The 20,202-nt window shown below is 40.0% G+C and overlaps 1 protein-coding gene across 1 annotated transcript in view; it reads left to right on the top strand.

The window, feature by feature from the left end:
* Nucleotides 1–9,909, top strand: part of LOC136851812 (heparan-alpha-glucosaminide N-acetyltransferase-like) — a 25,577-nt gene extending 15,668 nt beyond the window's left edge. The window contains exons 10-15 of the mRNA XM_067126123.1: nucleotides 91–211; nucleotides 2,493–2,614; nucleotides 4,388–4,583; nucleotides 5,069–5,161; nucleotides 6,973–7,156; nucleotides 7,779–9,909. Of these exons, the coding sequence (XP_066982224.1) occupies nucleotides 91–211; nucleotides 2,493–2,614; nucleotides 4,388–4,583; nucleotides 5,069–5,161; nucleotides 6,973–7,156; nucleotides 7,779–7,957 (895 nt within the window). The 3' untranslated portion in view covers nucleotides 7,958–9,909. The remainder of the gene's footprint in view (nucleotides 1–90; nucleotides 212–2,492; nucleotides 2,615–4,387; nucleotides 4,584–5,068; nucleotides 5,162–6,972; nucleotides 7,157–7,778) is intronic.
* The last annotated feature ends 10,293 nt before the right edge of the window (nucleotides 9,910–20,202 follow it).

Genomic DNA, 20,202 nt, shown 5'->3' with positions numbered 1-20,202 from the left:
TCGTATGTATAATTGAAATAATGTTTAGTTCACCTTTTTACATATTTGTGTCATGGTATTTAATTGTTCTTACTGTTTATCTCTGAGCAGTAAAAGCAGTAACTACTTGCCGACATTTCGAATTCTTGGGGTCCTCCAGCGGTTTGCATTTTGCTATTTGATCAGTGCAGTTATTGAGGTCTATTGTATGTCACCACAACAGTCACCTGAGGTAAGTTATTGTTATTGCACAATTATACATTTTTACAAATCTTGTATCCTTTGCATGTGTCTGTATCGTGAATTAAATATGTAACATAATAAATCACCTAATTTCTTTTATGAAGGGATGGTAATGCTTATGTATCAAGAGTGATTGCAAGTACCACAACAAAGTAAGTAGGAAAGTCCCCAGTGAATTTTTCCTTTGGGAAACATGTTTACATTAAACTAAAATACAATACTGTAGATGGTATTGTGAGTTGGAATCCAGTGAGTTAGATTACCATGCAGACTAATCTCAGAAAGCAGTACAATGACTCATTAAAATGATGTTTTGTTAGGAGTTCTGCTCGAGATGCTGACCTGCTGTGTGTAACATACACCTAAGATTATCTTAGCAGGGTTACACTTTTCCTCCAAGCTGCTTCCAATGTGTTGTTCTGACAGTTTGTCACACCGGTTTGTGCTTTTTTTTTCTTCTTAGGAAAATTCACTTTCCAATGGTTGCAGTTTCATTCTCCTGTGTGTCAGATGTCAAGGTTAAAGAGTTACTGTTTATTATTCTCATTTTTAATTGTGATATATATCAGTTTCAGAGTGTATTCTTGCAGGTACCACTGCTTATGTCTTCTAGTTAAACTAAATACATACATCTATCTTTGCTTGAACTGTGAAAATCATGCTGTTTATAAATATTAATCATTTGCAAATTTTTGGAGCATTGGTGTATGGTATAATTATTTTTGCTGTTTTCTTTTCAAAGGCTGGATAGGGGTATGAAGATCACACTAATGTGATCTTATGTCAATGGTAATTTCCATGAAGACCTATACAGTACTTTATTTCCTTCTTTCCAAAATATCATGTTGTCTAGACAAGTTTTTCTTCAGTGATTTCTGTAACGTTCGTGTATCTTGTACACAGATCGGCCATTCCTTGATAGAGATCACACTTAGTCCCAGGACCTGCAAAGAAATAGATTAGAGAATGTCTTTTATGTGCATTTTAGGTACAGAAGAGATCACTATTAGATATAATGTACTACACGCATTCAAGTGAACAATGGAGTGACGTCATATGAGAGATCAGTAGTACATTAATGGCAGATAATTTGGCAATCTTTGGCATAACTGTTTCCCCCATGCCGAAGTTTGCAGATACAGTCGACCCCCAGTATTCGCGGGGGATGTGTACCGCAAACCCCTGCAAATAGCTAAAATCCATGAATACCTGACACCCCTCTAAAAACACTTACAGCTGCCTGCTTTGATAGTTCAGACACCAAAAAACCTTTCTTATACCCGAGTATTTTAATAGATTTATCACAAAAAGTGCATTTAGTCACGAAACTATGAAAATACAGTAATTAGTGAATATTTCTAGGAGGGGGGTTAGTGCTGTCAGTGCACCTCATGCAGTGCACTGCAGGCATTACCTAAGGTCCTTTGCAACTTGCCTTCAGCCCCTAGCTGCAACCCCTTTCATTCTTTTTACTGTGCAGGCAGTCCCCAGTTATCGGCAGGGTTTTGTTCCCGATGGTGTGACGACAACCGAAAATCGGCAATAATAGCACTGATCCCTGGTTAGCGGCGCCGATAACCGGTGATCAGCGCCGCCAATAAGAGGCGATCAGCGCCGATAACCAGTTATCAGCGACGAAAATCTGGTTATTGTCATTGCTAGACAAGCGCCGTGAAACCAAATCGCCAGTAACCGAGGCTGCCGATAACCGAGGACTGCCTGTACCTCTTTCTTCCGTCTTACTTTCCACCCTCTCCTAACAATTGATTCATAGTGCAACTGCGAGGATTTCCTCCTGTTACACCTTTCAAACCTTTTACTATCAATTTCTGTTTCAGCGCTGAATGACCTCATAGGTTCCAGTGCTTGGCCTTTGGCCTAAATTTTATATTCAATCCTATGAAAAATACTGCGAATAGGTGAAGTTTCCACAAATAATATGTGTATACGTTCCACACAAAAATCCGGAAATAGATGAAGCAGCAAATCTGGAACGACAAATAGTGGGGGGTCCACTGTAGCACCACTTGCACACAACAATCTGACTCAGACAGAAAATTATCAGAATAAGTATACCCCAATGTTCTCACAACTTAGCATTTGTTATATATTTGTGGTTTGAGTTTTATTTAATTCCAAATCTGTATTTGACAATAGACTTTAAAACTTGAACAAAAAGTCTCTATTAAAAAATTCAAGGAAGTACTTATTAGTTTTATATTTGGTTTTGTTATAAGTAACTTCTATGACCACTCAATTTTTATTTCCAGTATGTTTGGTATTGGAAAATACGAGATCTTGTCCGCTCTTGGTTTCAGTGGAGCATCACTTTATTTATAGTGGTCGTTCATACAGCCATAACATTCACTCTGCCTGTTCCAGGATGCCCCACGTAAGTAAATTTTAGATATTTTCTTCATAACCAGACAGGGAAATAATATTTTTAATGTCTACAAACAAATATTCTGTGTATGTAGTGTGATTTGATTCACTTCACAATGTAGTATCTCTCTTGAAATTATAGTGCTGACAGACAAATAATTTATGCACAGTTATTACTTATATTCATATTCCATTTCTTGCTGTGCTCATTGAAGATATTGAAAGAATTAAATTGTATTACGTTGAAGAGTTCAGGATATCCGTACATTCAAGTAATGTTTTAAGTTCTTTATCAGCTCCTATATTTCAGAAGTACTTTGGATTGTTAAATAAGCTTACACTATGCACTTGCACCATTATGTATTTTTAAAGTACATATTTGCAAACCCCCTACAGGGTAGTAGTGTACAGTTTGATGTATTCTTAACTGCTCTTGAAGATAATTATGATCATGATAAAGATGAAGAGTTAATACAGCACTTACAAAGAAAATAATGTATAAAAGATAGATTTTTGGGCACAGTAACTGGAAACTGCAAGAACTACGAAAAACGGGCACAGTAACTGGAAACTGCAAGAACCACGAAAAACAGGCTGCACTGATAGAAAGGCAAACCTACAAAGGGAATTGAATTTAAAGACTAAAGTATTTTGAATGGCTTGGAAACCTTCTGGTTTTTGTGAGCGTTACCTGAACAAGATGAAAATAAGAATTTATTATCAGAGGAATTTGATGAAAAACATTTCATAGAGATGATGACCGAATATGTAAAGAACCCAAGTTATTTGACTTTAGTTTAGTAGTATAAATTTTTTATTGTTGCAATGCCTATAATGTAGTGATTTTGTTTATAGTAGCCCATTCCGTGAAAGAGGCCATTAAATTATCATTGCTATAATGTAGTATTTTGTTTTTTATAGTAGCCCATTCAGTAAAAGAGGTCATAAAATTATTCAAAGGATGGAAAAGTAAAATGGAGAAGACAGAATTTAATTACAGTATCAGAAAAACAAAGCTTTGGGTGACTGACAAGGAAGCAAAGAAAAAGTAATCAGTTAAGTGGATGTGTCTCCTGTGGGTAAAGTGTCAGGGTGAGCTCAGTACTATTTCACTGAATGTGACAGTCCTTACAGGAGATGCTTAGGATTGCAAAATGGAAATGGAATAAGACATTTAATGCCTCAAATGAGGAAGAGAGGAAGAAAAGTACCATGCTATGGTTGAAGGCCATAACTCATGAGAGGTGGAATATTTCTGATGCCATGAGTTGACACCAGACTGATTACCCTCTGGAGGCTATGTAAAATTTATCTTCATGAGCAGTTATGAACATTATACACTGATATCCTACACAGGGCTCGAACATTCCTTGTAAGTGCATAGTGGCATTAGTAAACAGAGAAAAATTCATGCTATGCCTATAAAACCAGTGCTGCTCCATGTATTAGGGACATTAGTACTGATTAAGGAAATGGAGGAGATTTTGAAGAGGAGTAATGACAAAATGCATCAACACAAGGCCTTTCAAACTAATGTTAAGGTGTCATTAAAACATACAAGCTATTACATCACACACACACACACACACACACACACACACACACACACACACACACACACACACACACACACACACACACACACACACACACACATGAGATCAAAGGTGCCCCATGGTATGAATACCTAAAAACTTTTGCATGCCTTTCCGTGAAATTATCTTAAATCCATTGTGTGAAATACATGAAGATAAATCACATTACAGTATATATTTTCTTGCAGAGGATATATTGGCCCAGGTGGTTTGCATGATGGTGGTGCCTTTAGCAATTGCACAGGTGGTGCTGCAGGGTATATTGATCGACTAGTGCTTGGCGATGCTCACGTTTATAAACATCCAACATGTGCTAAAGTGTATGACTCCCATGTCCCTTATGATCCAGAAGGGTTTTTAGGGGCACTGACATCCATCCTTATGGTAAGAACTTTTTCAGTGGAATATTCTTTATATGTTTTCATTTTATTCAGCTGCTCTAGCAGAGAGTTCTAAACTGTCAAATAAATGTTTTGGTATGGCTGGCAATGTAAAGACAGAAGGCTTGGTATTGTGTGTATCTCTAAACAGCTTGCACAGAATGGCTTCTTTATGGACTGTGAGCCTCTTCTGTAATATTCAGCCAAAACCACACGGAACTTGTATAGGACTGTATTATATTTATATATGGCTCTTGAAGAAGCTATATTTAGTCAGAGCAGTATATTGATAGTATTATGAATAAGATGTGTAAGATCTAGATGTTTCTTTTGCTTGTTTATTTTTGCACAAGAAAGATGCACAAATTAATAGTACATATTTCTTGTCAATGGGACAAATGGGGAAAAATCATGTTTATTTTTATACATTCTTAAATTGTGAAATGAATTGTTTTTTTTAACAAACTTACTCTTACCTTCAAATTACAGGTCCAGTTTGGTATAGCATCAGGACGCATCATTATCACCTATAGAAGCCACAATTCTCGTTTGATTAGATGGCTTATTTGGGGAACTATATCTGTAAGTAGACATGTGACAAAGTACCCCTTCATCTTCAGAAACATAAGTATTGGCTTCAGTGAAGTTTAAATAGTATATATGGTAATGGATGATAGTTATGTAGAAATGTAAACATTTATTTGGGAATACATGTTACACACAGATGAAGGTACCAGTGGTAAATATAGGTAAACTTATGTGTTCCTGTAAGTAATCGTAGGCCTTTTCCGTTGAAAAGAAGTTATTGTTGTATTATATTACTTTTATATATGTAGAAACAGGTTAACATAATAGTGCATATATATTACTCTAGTTGTAAAGATGTTACTGCTGATAATTGCTTCTCCCTCGTTCTCTCTCTGTATCATACAGTACCTATGGTTTTTGTCTATCCTAGTTATTCACATCACTCTTTATCTTCGTGTTCTTTTTGTTTTACTCATAACTATGAAGCTTCTGATCCATTTCTAGCCTTCAGCATGGCATGGATTTAGTTAGTGACTGAAACCATTTTCAGCATTTTGCCTCATTGATGCTGTCTTCTATGGCAAAATCTCTGAGTTAGGACTTGATTTAGGTGCAGTACATTTGCTACAGACTTCATACCTGAGACATAGTTTCCAGAGAAGTATGGTTTGACCTTGAATTCCTCTCTTTATTCTACCTTTGCCCTTTTTTGATGAGGATTCTCCTTTGTTCAGTAAGAGCCATCAGGACCTCTTTTCAGTGAACGCTGAGCTTCAACCCTCTTTCTTCACATAAGCTTTAGGAATAGTTAACAGTTCCATGGGATCCTTTTTTTAGGTTCAGTAAGGTTCTCCTATGCTTAACTGGACTTTCGTAGGAAAACCTCTCTCAGGTTAAACTCAAGGATCACAATCAGACCAGAATACTTATACAAGTTCAGTCTGGAGCTATTTGCCATTCTTGGAGAGAATACTTAGCATTGTCGAAACACTTTTTCAAGAATTTATGTTATTACTCATAATTCTTTGATGTGTGCTCATTTTTTAAAAACATTTTGTATGAATTTTGAAGTTAATTTTGAGGCATTCAGGTTTTTATTTTTGTGTTTTAGAATGTGCTGTATGTTTAGGATGTGGGAGTAAATGGGAAGTCATTATGCATGTCTTTTGATGAGTATTAGTTACTCCTGTTTTCTTAAAACAGTGACTCTCCATTCACACAGGGGGATACGTTCCTAAAGGCATCATGTAAATGGAAATTATGTAAATAAATCATAATTCCTGCATAAAAATCAATGGTAATAAGGGTGGGGTTAGGTTCTGAGAAGGTGGGAAGCTCTGCCCTTATTTTTGTTTGTCTTTTGATAAGAAATATGTGAACATCATGAGTCACAGAACATTTACAAAAACTTTTCACTGTCCATCATTATCACCTTAGCTTCATTTCCTTTGACCTCCTACCAGTTTGTGCTGGTGGCTAAGGCGATGACTCCACATTTCCCTGCGTGTATGAAACAACGATTTAATAGGGAGTTGAAGTTCAAAGGCAATGGAAGCTCATGCTTCTTCTCACATATATAAATGTGAGGAATTCATGTAAATAGATCATTATCTCCCCTAATCATAGCCCAAGTTAAAGTGAAATCGTTTATATTTAGAAAATGTATTAATGGAGGGTTAGGTGTAGTTACTCCTCTAGTAAATGGAAGAAGCTACAGTCTTGAAAATGATGGAATTATGAAATAAGATGAATCTCATAGATGAAAAAATCTTAAATAAAGCCTCTTAATCTATAATTATCTGAAAATACATTTCTGTCTGATAAGTAAGTACTGTAAAGTCAATAACACGTGATTTCCTTTCTAGGGTATCATGGCAGGAATCTTGTGTGGCTTTCAAAAGGAAGGTGGTCTTATTCCAGTGAACAAAAACTTATGGTCCCTCTCCTTTGTCCTGACAACAAATTGCTTTGCATTTTTCTTGCTAAGTTTTTATTATCTTATCATTGATAAGTGGAGTTGGTGGAGTGGAAATCCAGTCCGTTATGTTGGTAAGTGAAAATTTATAGTTTGTAACTTGATTTTCATGTGTTGGTCACAGTCATCATTCAGCTAGGCTTCAATAACTTATCTGTTGGTAGGAAGTTGTTTAATTTTTAGTAAGGAAAAAAAATGTTATGTTAATATGAGCAAATAAACAGATTAAACTACTATTATACTTTAAATAGACTGCTTTGTTCAGTAAGGATTCATTATTTGTTTATCAGTCACCTTGTTGTAGTTAATATCTTCATGTATTGCTATCTTTTTCATTTGTTACAATGTTCGTTTTATAGGCTGGCAAGATCAGACCCAGCTTAGTAGTGCTTCAAAATTTTTAGAGTCAATAGATTATTTTCTCTAATAGTTTTATGTAGGAGAAAGCTATCAATAATATACTGTATAATTAAACTAGGCCTTTTTTTATTTCTTCTATTTTTTCAGGTTTTTTATTGTAGGAAATTGAACTGCTTTTAGTAAAAATTATACTTGTTTCTTGTAGGATAATTGTAATACTGTATCAGTCCTTACCAGTCATTTTCCATTTTTCTTTAAACTGCGACAGGAAATTGTGGTTTCTGTAGATTTAGGTGTTTGTAACATTAATAATTTCTGCATTTCCTTTTCTTTCAGGTATGAATGCCATCATTTTGTATTTAGGACATGAAATCTTGGGTAGTCTGTTACCCTGGTCATGGTCTCCAGTTGGACATTACCATGCTGATTACTTGATTATGAATATTTGGGGAACTAGTTTATGGGTGGTGTTTGCCTATTTTTTGCACCTCAAAAAAGTGTACATCTCAGTTTAGTTCTTGATTGTGTGTTAGCTGTCAGTTTGATTTACTACTGATATGAGATAAACTGTCCAAAAGTTTTTTTTATGTCGCCAAACTGTGTAAATTGTATTTGCTTGTAGTGAGTGAGCTATTTTACTCTCGTAAGATATATTTGCTGCTGACAATTAATTACTTTATGTTGAAGTTTTGTGACAAAATGTAAAAATTTGTTCAGGCGTTGCCATATTTTTCTCAATTTTAGTGAGAAACAAATTCCTAAAGTGCATGAGTTCTGTGCCTCGTTACAACAATGCATACCAGTGTTATGCATATCGTGGAGAACCTGGCTGGTGCCATATTCAGCCCTTCTTGTAGTAGTAATACAAGTTAGTCATTTGTTATTCATGCTGCTTAATAATGAAGTTAATAGCAGACAGTGTACATTTCAGTAGTTACTAGAGTAGTAACTTGCTCACAGTGACCTCCTTAAGTATTTATAGCTTTAAAAGAGATTGACTAATCAGATGTGATATTTTCTACACTGTATTTGCTTTTTTGTAGTGATTGATGTTAAATAATTGGTGGGGAAGTTTTCCTTTGTTTTCGATCTTTTTTCTCCTCATGTAAGTGACTTTGGTCCAGGTGTTAATTTAATTCAACATATTAATGCCTTGAGAGTTTCAGAAATGTATCCTGCAGATTCAGTTGCTATGAGGCAGTTAAGATAATTTCCATAATTTATTCATTTACACATATAAATGCATACATGTGTTAGTGGAATATTTGAAGTTTTTTAAGTTTATAGGCTCTTGTTTACCTTTGATAAATTTATCTTTTTTGTTACTGATGTTTAAGAGTGTTTTATACAGTATATTGATTATAGTATATTATCTTTGTTGATGTTGATTTAAATTTAATTTGCTTTCATTTTTAGACTTTTAAATTTTAAAATAATTACTGTTTTATGGCTTATTATGGAAGAAGATAACAGAATTTCTGTTTTTCAAATGTAATGCACACTGTTTATTCAAGTTTCTAAATTACCAGTATCATGTTCAGATTTCTTCATTTAAAAACACACCATGCGTGCATTAAGACTGTCAGACCAAAATTGAGAGGAGTATTTCTCAAAATCAGTTTATCCAACCACCTAACATGGTGTATCTTGATGAGAAGGCTAAGTTGAATGTCATATGAATAACTATAAATCATGAGGGCAAAAAAACTGTTTCCTGTATTGTTTGTCCCTACAGTTTTTGTATATGAGTGACCGTGGGCTGTTTCACTGACAGCCAGATTAACTGGGACCAGTGAAGAACTTATTTGTAAATATGAAAACACAATGTACTAATCTTTGGCTGTAAGGTAGATTCTGAATACTTAGACATGAGATTTGGAATACAAAAACCAGCCATCAGTTAAAGTGATGGTAGGGACTGCTCAACAATGAAATCTGAGAATATGAACAATGACATGTCAATGCCAAATTGAAAATTAACAATCATCATATGATTTAAATCTGTCATGAACAACAAAGAAAACAATGTTAAAATATAAACGTGAGCCGGTATTGTTTATGCAAACTCTAGGCTATGAAAATTAAGTTATACACAGTTCACAGATGGTGGATGGCAGCATGATCAACAACATTGTTACAGCCAAGGTGTTTGAGATTATGGACAGCTAGGAAAGAATAGGAAGGTAGGCACTGGCATGATAAGAGGGTTATGGGAATATCAATGCTTTTATGAGAGTACAGCGATCTGTAATTAGCAATTTATGAGCGTATTTGATATTGCGTGTTGACATTCAGGATACATGTACATGCACAAATGATGATTGTTCCTACACAATATACAAACCATCAGTCCTTACATTAGGAATTACTTTCAGCGAAGCTGGAACGGCCTTTTAACTTTAGAACAAGGTGGTTAGACAGTTAACTACTGTCCGGCTGGCAGGAGTCCCACCCACCCGGATGTAAACATTCCAATTTGCTTTCAGCCGCTGAGCAATGTGGACAAGCGTCTCATCTCTCTCCCCAGCTTGCCGTTTCATTGTTTTCTCGATGGGATCTTTCTTTGTTTTTGTGATCTTTTGCTGAACTGATTGTGTGTTTGTTATTTTATCAATGTGCAAACCCACAAACCATCTAAGCCCGAGCGGAGGGGCAGTGCCCAAAGTTTATGCCCCAGTGTGGACAGTAAACAGTGCATGCACTTCCGCTCACCTATTGGTGTTGACCCTCATGTCCTGTGCACCAGCTGCAGGGGGCATGACTGTGATCCTAATTCGACTTGTAGTTCCTGGTCTACAATGCAGTGGGTGAAGTTTACCAACAGGAGGCAGTACAAGAATAAGGCATCCAAAGCGTCATCCAGTGGTTGCATGCCACTGACAACGCCTTTGATTGCTGATCCTTCTTCTTCACTTCTGCCACCTGCTAAACTTCCCAGCATGGCTGTCTCTCCTTTGGGAGTGATATCTCCCTTGTCATCTTCATTTGTTTTGTCAAGTGAAGACTGCCGGGAGAGATTGGCAATCAGAACCTCGGCTTGGTGGCCTCCACGAGCTCCGAGGGGGAAGCTTCTTCCTCTGGGCGAGAGGAGGTTACCTCTCCTAACCCAACTTTGTCTTATGCAGGTCAGGTGGACGAACTCCGAGAGACTTGGATCTCCATGGGTCTTTCAGGGGTTCCTTCGGTGCAAGGCCTAGTCGCGCACCTGAGCTACCTGTGATAACGCACGCCTCTGTCTCCGCTACCACCACTACTGTGACGATGACGGCGTTTGCCAAAACAACCACCTCCATTTCCACACACCCAACCCTGATGACCCTCGCTCTGGTGGACCATACTGCGCCACATGCTCCTCCTATGGGTTACGCAGTAACCCTTCTGCCTGCTGTCCCTGATGCTCCTGCCGCTACTGCCTATATGGGTGACCACCTGCTGACCACAATCCTGAAAGATGTCCAAGAAGAAGGAGTTGAAGAAAATGTCTCACAAGGTGTCGTCGTCTTCATCTGCTGCCTCCTCCACTTCTTCTTCTTCTGACGTTCACCAGCCTAAGAAGAAGGAGGTTGCTTCTACCCCCCTCCAAGAAGTACCGTCTCGGGGCTTCTGAGGGACTGCCTCCCTCCACAGAGGTGGCAGTGGAATCCCTCGTTGGCTCTCCCCAGTCTTTGGACTCAGGGGGCCGTTTTATGTACCTTGCCAAGGTCTCGCGATTCGGAAACCTCAAGTGTGCGAGTCTCCAAGGCCCGCGCTCTCAGAACCAGTTCTGGGAAGTCTTCTTCCATGACTGGTGTTATGCCTACCTCCTCCTAAGCTTCTTCAGACACTCAGGTGGGAGGGGCTCCCGTTGATCATCCTGGACAAGATTCGGGAGTCACTCCGAGTACTCAGGTTTCATCGAAACCTTGAGTACCCCAAACCAGCCTGCTTCCCAGTCTGGTTTAGGCGCAGGGCAGAGAAGGTGTCGAAGAATACAGGTGCTTCTTCACCTCCTGGTACTTCATCAAATACTTGGCCAGGTTCCCGACCTAGTGCATTGGACTCAAGGGTCAGAGCACCCGGAGATGCAATGAAGTCCCCTCCTCAGTCTTCTTATTAGGAGGCTTCGGCCTTGAAGAAGACTGGAGCACGTCATGAGGACAGCACAAGTTCACGCCCGGGAGTATGCGATCACTCTCCTCTGGCCAGCCCTCATTCACGTTCACGTGATCGACTCCACTCACATGACAAAAGCCTTTGGGCGTGTTCACGTGAACCCCTACGCTCTCCTTGGGACAGCGCCTCTCCTCGCGAGTATAGGTGCTCTCCTCGACTCGTGCAGCCTTCGCCACCGCAGGTTGGCGATCACTAACAGCCTTTCTCGCCTGCCAGTACTTCCAACAGGACAGGAAGGAATGCTCAATTCCCCTTACCTATACCCTCAACCTCCTGGGGTTGCGTCTGGGAGGCCCGAGTTGGACAGGAGGGTCCCCAATGGGAGCGCTTCTTCCCAGTGAAGTCCTACCACAAAGGCCTACACTCCAGGTTCGGTTCTCGGACCGACTTGGGTGTATGCCCAAGTGGTTGAGGGTGGATCAAAGGGGTCTGCCGAGGTTCCCCCTCTTGCAGGGAGAGTGGATTGGGAGGACCAGGCCCTGGAAGGACTCTCAAGGATCCTCTTCCCCAGGAAGTGGACACCCCAAGATACAGAGGACCTTTGCAGAGATCTTTCTGGGGTCCTAAGAAGGAACCCAAAGCTTCATTGAGGCTCCCATGGTCTGAACTTTCCGAAGGAGTACTCAAGCAGGTGAATTCTCTGGTCTCTGGGCAGGAGAATACACTTTGCTCAAATCATTCGGAAAAGTTACTTCTTCCTCCTCTGTAAGGTCTGTAAGGTCTCACCAGAAAAGTTTTTATACACCCTCAGAGGTCCTTGCCAACAAGCAGGTTGACCCGGACCTGGTTCGCCTAGGCCCGGGTCTGACGCTGCAGCAGCTTTCTGCAAAAGGGATCTCTCTCTTGCGGCAAGAGGCAGTGAACCTGGAAGCTACTGCCACAGCAGCACTACAGGCAGTCTCCTTGGGTTCGATCACCCCTGGAGAGGACTCCGTTTTTGGGAGACTGTGCCAGTTTGGAGATATGGCTATCTCCTGCCTGTCCCACCAGATGGCAAACCTGGTGTTGAAGAGGAGGGACACCGCCCTGAATCGGATCTCCAAGTTTGTAGGACCCGAGTCGGCTCTGACCCTCAGGAATGGACCGTTGCTGGGTTCTGCCTCTCTCTTCCCCAGAGATCAGGTAGATGCTACAGTGGACGAGATGTGTCAAGGATAATGACTGCCTTGTCCACCAAGCAGTGGCTACGACCTCCGGGTCTTCGCGCCACCGCTGCTCGACCCTCTGGTCAACCTAACACTTCCTTGGCTCCTCACGCCACTGCTGTTCGACCCTCTGGTCAAGCTAACACTTCTTTGGCCCCTAAGAAGTCCCAGGCTTCGAAGGGTGCTCAAGAAAATACCCAGCCTTCTTCAGCCTTTGCCAAAAAGGGGGCGCAGCCATGCCCCTTTCAACCCTCTATCCAGCCTGGAAAAGTGAGCAAAGGAAAGAAAGGAGGACGCTAAGGGGCAGCGTTCCCCTCCAGTTGCTACCACTGTTGGTGGGGAGGGGGGGATACCTGTTGAGCTATTGGGCAACATGGCAGCGATACAAAGCTGAGACCTGGGTAGTGGATGTCCTTTGGGAGGGCTATCTACTCCCCTTTGAGTCTTCATGGCTGGAGGCTTTTCTTACCACACAGCAATGGAGATGGCTGGGTATCTCAGTCCCCTGCAGCAGTGTACCAGGGAAAATGGGCCATCTTCTTTGGTTGGTGTTGTAGACAGGATATCTCTGGTTGGAGCCACTATTCAGCAGGTAGCGGACTTCCATCTTCCTTCGCTGAGAGAAACTTCTCTCCATCTCAGCTGTGAAAGGCTATAGAGCTGCTCTGTGCCTAGTTCTATGCCTGAGAGGAGTAGATATCTCCTACTCACTGGAGATTTCTCTGCTAATGAGAAGCCTCAAAAGGTCTTGCCTACCCAGGGACCTCAGGCCCCCTGAGTGGGATGTGACTCGTTTTGAGGAGCCTGACTCATGTACTGTATGAGCATATACGAGAGTCGTCAGACAGGGATCTGACCTGCAAGACTGTTTTCCTGCTAGCCCTGGCATCAGCAAAGAGGGTAGGCGAACTTCGCAGACTTTCCTTCAAAATTAAACACTCGAGGGGATGGGGATCAGTTACGCTCCACTTTGTCCTGGAATTCATAGCGAAGACTCAGAATCTGTCGGTCCCCGATGCCAGATTCGAGTCCTTCACGATCCCCTCACTAAAAGATTTTGTTGCTAATGATCCATATGAGATACTACTATGTCCTGTTAAGAGTGCTGTGGTGCTATCTTAGGACTTGATATCATCAGCCTGAATGTTGATATCATCAGCCTGAATGTTGTTGACTCTTCATTAGCATTGACTTATCCAAGAAAGAGGTGTCCAAGAACACAGTCTTCTTCTGGCTTCATGAGACAATTAAGAGAGTGTACTCTGCTGCTGGCAAAGACAACACCAGTACATTCTGTCCAAGAACTCACAAAACCAGGGGCATTGTCCATCCCTCGCTTTCCGGAAGAATGTCAGTTCCTTCACATTCTTTTACCTTCAGGACATTGCCCACAAGTCCTTGGACACCTTTCCCTTGGGCCCTGTAGTAGCTGCTCAACAAGTTGTGTAGCTTACCCGGTTCCTTTAAGAGGACAGGTTGCATCTCACCTAAGGTGTTCAGTTGTGGAGGAAAGAATGTATGTGCGAGTGGCTGGCCTCTCCTCCTCTCCCTTCTTCATCATCCTTCACGCTCTCTTGACAGGCAGAAAGAAGGATAACAAGTCGTCACGTGCTAGAACCAATGACTGATGCAGGCAAGTGTCTCATTGAGCACCCTTTCTATTCTCTATGTTTAGGCTTACAGAAGCAACCCCGACCCTTTCTATAGCATTAATGGGAGAAAGGGGACCTGACAATGAAACAAACCCAATATTTATATTTGTTTGCTGTCTCCGACTCATGGATTCATCCTAGCCCTTTTTCAAATGATGTTGCACTTTTCCCACTCATTCAACAAGGCCAGAAGTCTGACAACTGAACATGCTGTTCTTACACGCTCCATTCAGCATGTCAGAGGTACAGAACTCTTCCTCGCTCTATTCGACCAGGAAGAGAATCCAGGTGTGGCGAACTGGTCAGTTCAGAGACTCAATCAGATCCTCCCTCCAAGAAGTAAGTCTTCCTAATGTAAAGGACCGATGTTTTGTACGTTGTGTAGGAATAAATGACATATTTATAAATAAATTTGCATTTTTCCTAACTGTACAAACCTGAAGTCCTTTACAGTTTTATGCCCCCCCCCTCAATCTGTTACCTGGGCCAAAAGGCAAATTGGAAGGGTGGGAGGGATCCCACAAACCAGACAGTAGTTACCTGCCTAGCCACACTGTTCAAAAGTTAAACAGCCATTCCAGCTTTGCTGAAAGTAATTCGTAATGTAAAGGACCTCAGGTTTGTATAGTTATGAATAATACAAATTACTTTAAAAATGTGTCACTTTTGTTATATTTTATAGCACACTCTTGAATATGATACTGTACATTATAAAAATGGGAAAAACTGGAAAATAAAAAAATTTTTCCCAAAAGGCAAAAAGAAAATGAAGTGTTTCATGTTAAAGTTGTTATACAGATACACCATACAGTTAGATCTGTATATTAAAACTGCAGTATTTGCATTTTTGTAAGTTTTTCCCCTGAAGCTGACCAAGTCTTTTCCAAAAGTAATGTCCTTGAGCTACGAGAAGTCATAGTATGCTGTGAACTACCAGTCAGCTTAGAGGAGAGTACACTGCTTAATATGTTTGTTGAGTTGTACTTTTCTGTGCCATGTACTCCACTTAAAAGTTTCCCATATCATTCTCGGTGGGGTCAGAACATAAGAGGTGCTGTAATCCCTCCCTAGACAGATTGTTGGGTGCCAAAAAAATGCTAATTAGATTAGAATTCTGCTCTGATGATACTTGGTTCATCCTATTTGTCTTCCTCATATGAAGAAATTATTGGACTGTATTTAACTTGGCTTCAAGAATCTCAGAAAATCCAGTTCATGAGACAGAAAGCCTAATGTTTACAGGGTGATAATTCTGTTTATTCACACTTTGTGAGGCAGTTTATAAAACTAGGTACATACATAGTTATATTTTGTAGTTGTTCTGTTACTGAACTTAATGTTAACAAGTGTTATAAATAATGACAAAAGTCAAATAATGAGATAGCGTATTTTGTACTGCCAGGAAGTTCCAGATGATGAATAATCCAGTTAAGGATTCCTGCCAAACTAGCTTTTGCCTTCATGTGTGGATAATAATGCTGCAGTTATGTAACCTGGTCTTCATTCATTGTTTACAAAAAAGAAATTAGTGTTTAGTTAAATAAAAGGATATTTGGAAAATATAAAGCAAGAATAAAGGAGAGTAAATATAAGGAAGGGATCAGTGTCCTGATTGTTCAACTTGGTGCTCAAATTTTGCTGTACATAATAGCCGAGCATTAATAGATTTGTATTTTGTACTGACTATAGTATTTACTATAGGTAAGATGGAAATGCATCATCTCTACATATCAAAACCATTTATGCAATATCTAGGCATCATGATGTTTGTAGCCATTCCATTTCTTGTGAATAATTTGTATTCAAATTTAAATTTTTTATGTATCCATATTGTTTCATTTGTGTTCTTTATCCTACCCTCCTGCTCCCAGTCCCAGTAAAATAATGATTCTGCACACAAAATATCTGAATTTTCAGTAATTATCAGGAAGTAGTTCTTTGTGAAGAAAGTTTTGTCCTCATAAAATGACAGTGCAATGATTATTTTTCAGTGCATATTTGTTTTTGTACTTTGCTTATTCCCTTATACTGGAGAGTAAGTGTAATTATATTCGCCTTTTTTTAGCTTCAAAAATTGCTTAAGATTATTTGTTCCTACATGTATACAAACCTGAAGTCTTTACATAAGGGATTTATTTTCAGCACAAGCTGGACCCAGCCAATTGACTTAAAACAAGGTGGATATTGGTGGTTGGCTACCGACAGAAGGGGAGGAATCCCCTCCGTCCAGTTGCTATGCATTCACTTTACCTTTTGGCCCAGGAAGCAGAATGAGGGGTGGCTAGAGGTGGGGCATTTTATGTAAAGACCTGAGGTTTGTATGTTAGGTAAAATACAAATTACTTAAAAAATTTGTCATCTGTTCATACATGTATACAAACCCTCAGTCTTTACGTAGGGGAGACTTACTCCTTGGTGGGAGGATTCTGAGCAAATCTCTGATGTTGCCTGTCATTTGACTTAATTATTATTATTTTTGTTTTTAATATAATTTTTTTAAGATATGCCTATTTTGAAATAATGCAACAAATTCTTAGCCTTTGGGTTTGTTCTTTTATTTTGTTATATCTTTGTTCTATTAATCCTTCGGGCCAGCCCTAGGAGGGCTGTTAATCAGCTCAGTGGTCTGGTAAAACTAAGGTATATTTTTTTTTTTTTACACAACCAAAGAGAGAGGCCTGTCTCTCACCTGCCAACCATTCTATTTTTAGACGTGTTCTCAATCTGGTTTTATTGAACGTCCTTATTCTACATCTTTTTTCTGTTTGTTCTGAAGTGTTTTCTCTCTGAACAAGCAGAGCTTTTCTTTTGACTACACAGTTACTTGGAAAGTTGTAATGTTTTGGTCTTTCAGATGATGTAGAGATTGAGAGACATTGAGAGAGAGGAGGGTTTCTCTTGCTACAGTGTAGTGGTTTTGTAACCATCATACGAGACCTCTGCTTGCCTCCCAGCATGGATCCTCTCTCTCTCGACACAAGGAAGAAGCAGAGGTTGGTGCTACAGGACCTTTAGAGTTTCCGATTTCAACAAATCAGTCATAGATCTTTTCTTTCCCGACCCATTTCAACAGCCTTGGCTCAAGACCGAAACGACACGCTGCTTGCAACCATCAAGGAATCAAACTTGATTCCTTCGTTGGGTTGAGGGACGAATATTTCTGAATAATTACCTATCTATCCTTCCACACGTTCCTCTGCTTCAGTTCTGGGGTGCTTTATTTCTGGGGAGACTTAATACCACTTCAGAGCGGACGATTCCATGCTTAACCCCGTTGTATGGTTCCGATCTCTCCCCAAGTTCTTCACTTGACTCTTCACCTTTGCTTCGACTAAGGCACCTTATGTTTAAGAGTCTCTAGGACAGACATACTGTACTTCTTGATGATGGTGCAGCCTGAGAGTTACATGTTCCAGAGAAGTCTAATCTCTCACCCAAGCAAGAATAGTATCTGCAAGGCTAACAGATACAGTAGCAAGCTTGTCCTTGTCTCGGCAGGGGGAACCAGCTCAGCAGTTGCAAGCACTGCTTGGTCACCTGTCACAACTGGGGAGGGCAGTTCTTCATGGGCAGTTTCTCCTTCATTCACTTCATGTAGATTAAAGGGGTTCTGATCTTCAACAAGGTCTTCCCATTCCTTCCTTTCCTCTCTCTCAGAGAAGTGAGACAGGACTTAGCCTAATGCTTAGACAACAAATATCTCCTTGAAGAGTTGTTACACACTTCCCCTTCGAAAATGCTTCGTGCCTCAGAATGTCATCCAGAAGCAGTCACCTGCAGTTCAAGAGGTTAGGTTGGGTACTTAACCTAACTTAGCCTAGCCTAACTGATTCTAGCCTAACTTTACCTAACCTGCACTTCAATATCCTGGAACTTCATGCCTCATGGCATCAACCTAGCCTAACCAGACCTAATCTGCACCTCAATAACCTGAATCTTCTTAGCTCTTCAAGCCTCAGGATCCGAGGATAGGCGTTCCGTGGTGTTGTTATGAACGGCACCACGGTAGTTCCTTAGGCAAGAAGAGTTGGGGAGGTTAGTGTCCTATCATCTCTTCAACTGACGTTCCTGGATGCATGGGTTTGCAGTAGCACACTCGGCAGTGGTCAACCAGACACACTTCAGGGAAGATAGATGTATGACAGACAAGTTTGGTCACTAGGATCAGTGTTAGCCACAACTGGTCTTGACACCTCGACGTTTCAAAGAATTGTTCGATCTAGGAATTTGTATTTTTCCTAACACAAACCTGAGGTCCTCTACCTTCAGCACAAGCTGGAGCAGTCTATTCAAATACAACAAGATTGTTCAGTGGTTAAACAACAGATAGGAGGGGCGAGGGGTACCCTCACCACCTCCAGCTGCTGAGCAATGCATTCACTTGCCCAATAACCTAGGTATCAGAATGAGGGGTGGCTAGAGGTGGGCAGTATATGTAAAGACCTCAGGTTTGGATGTTAGGAAAAATACAAATTACTTTTAAAAATCATATTTTAGATACATTCTATAGCCTCAAGCCTAAGTGACAGAATTCCCTTTTATAATTTCATCTCCAGAATAACTAACACATGTAATCTTCTAAAGCCACAGTGATGGTCGGATTTGTAATACTTTAAAATAGTTGTCACTTATTCGTACAGCGTATACAAACCATCAGTCTGTACATGAGGAAGGCTTACTGATTGGGGGAGAATATGAGTAAGTTTTCTAACCAACTGGGGGTTTGCCTAGGAAGAAGTCCCATGCCTCTGATCAGAGGAACAAAAAAGTCCTATCACTTTAGCGTGAACAGATATCTGGATAAGAATTTATGAAGATCTTATATAATATGCCTGCAAAATCTAACTCCTCTTATACTGTACAAGTTTTTTACTGTATCAGCAATAGTCACCTACTTTTGTTTTCATTTTTTTTTTTCTACCTTTACATGTATATCTCAAAGGGCCCCTCTGGGTTGCGTGCCCATGAGAGTGGGCCTAATTCACACAACAATTATGCTAGGCTAGGCCTCCCCTATCATAAGAAATACTTTCCCTTCTGTCTTTTTCTAATTATGCCTTATTTCAAATTGAAAATAAATTAATTTACTATTTTTATTATGGATATTAATCCATCTAATATCTTTGTAGTAATAATTGACCTTTCTGTATTTGGCTCTATGACAATGCTGAGGAGTCCTTAGGTCTGGGCTTGATTTTGCTTCCGTTTCTCAGTCCATGAGATCCTACCACTTTCTCATTGCTAGCCTGTCCCTCACCTAGTGAAATGTCACATCCAGCCTGATCCCATTATCTAAACTTTCTGTGATGAGTCAGGCTGAAGTTCCAAGCCAGCCTCTTCCTTCTCCCCATCAAATGGTTTCTTTCTTATCTCTTATAGTATATTTCCTCATCTCAATTTTTGCTTTGATTTTAAGACTTTTCTGTTGTTCTTTTACTTTTTCCATGTGAAAAGCATTTTACTCTAACCTAACCTAACTATTATTAGAAATATCAAAAGATGGAATGTATAAACTTTCCTTCCCTTCTCTGACTCCCGTTCTTCCCCAAGACCATGGTTTGCTCCTGCCAGCAACTCTAGAGAAATGCTATTGTAATTGTTTTCCTTTCATTAAGCCAAGCTGTTAGTCAAGGGTTTCCTATTGACAAATAAAAAGATTCTCATATGAACCCTCCCCCCCATAACTTGCAAGATATATAAGATGAATCACCACCTAACCTAGATTAACAATATATGATATCCTGCCATTACATATGATGTCGAGACAAAGCTTCTGTGCCAAATCCTGGCAATAATCACAGAGCACCCTCC

The sequence above is a fragment of the Macrobrachium rosenbergii genome, chromosome 24, assembly GCF_040412425.1.
Source record: "Macrobrachium rosenbergii isolate ZJJX-2024 chromosome 24, ASM4041242v1, whole genome shotgun sequence".
Classification (NCBI taxonomy): Eukaryota; Metazoa; Arthropoda; class Malacostraca; order Decapoda; family Palaemonidae; genus Macrobrachium; species Macrobrachium rosenbergii.
Note: the sequence above shows the minus strand (reverse complement) of the source record. Positions and strands in the feature narration are given on the sequence as shown.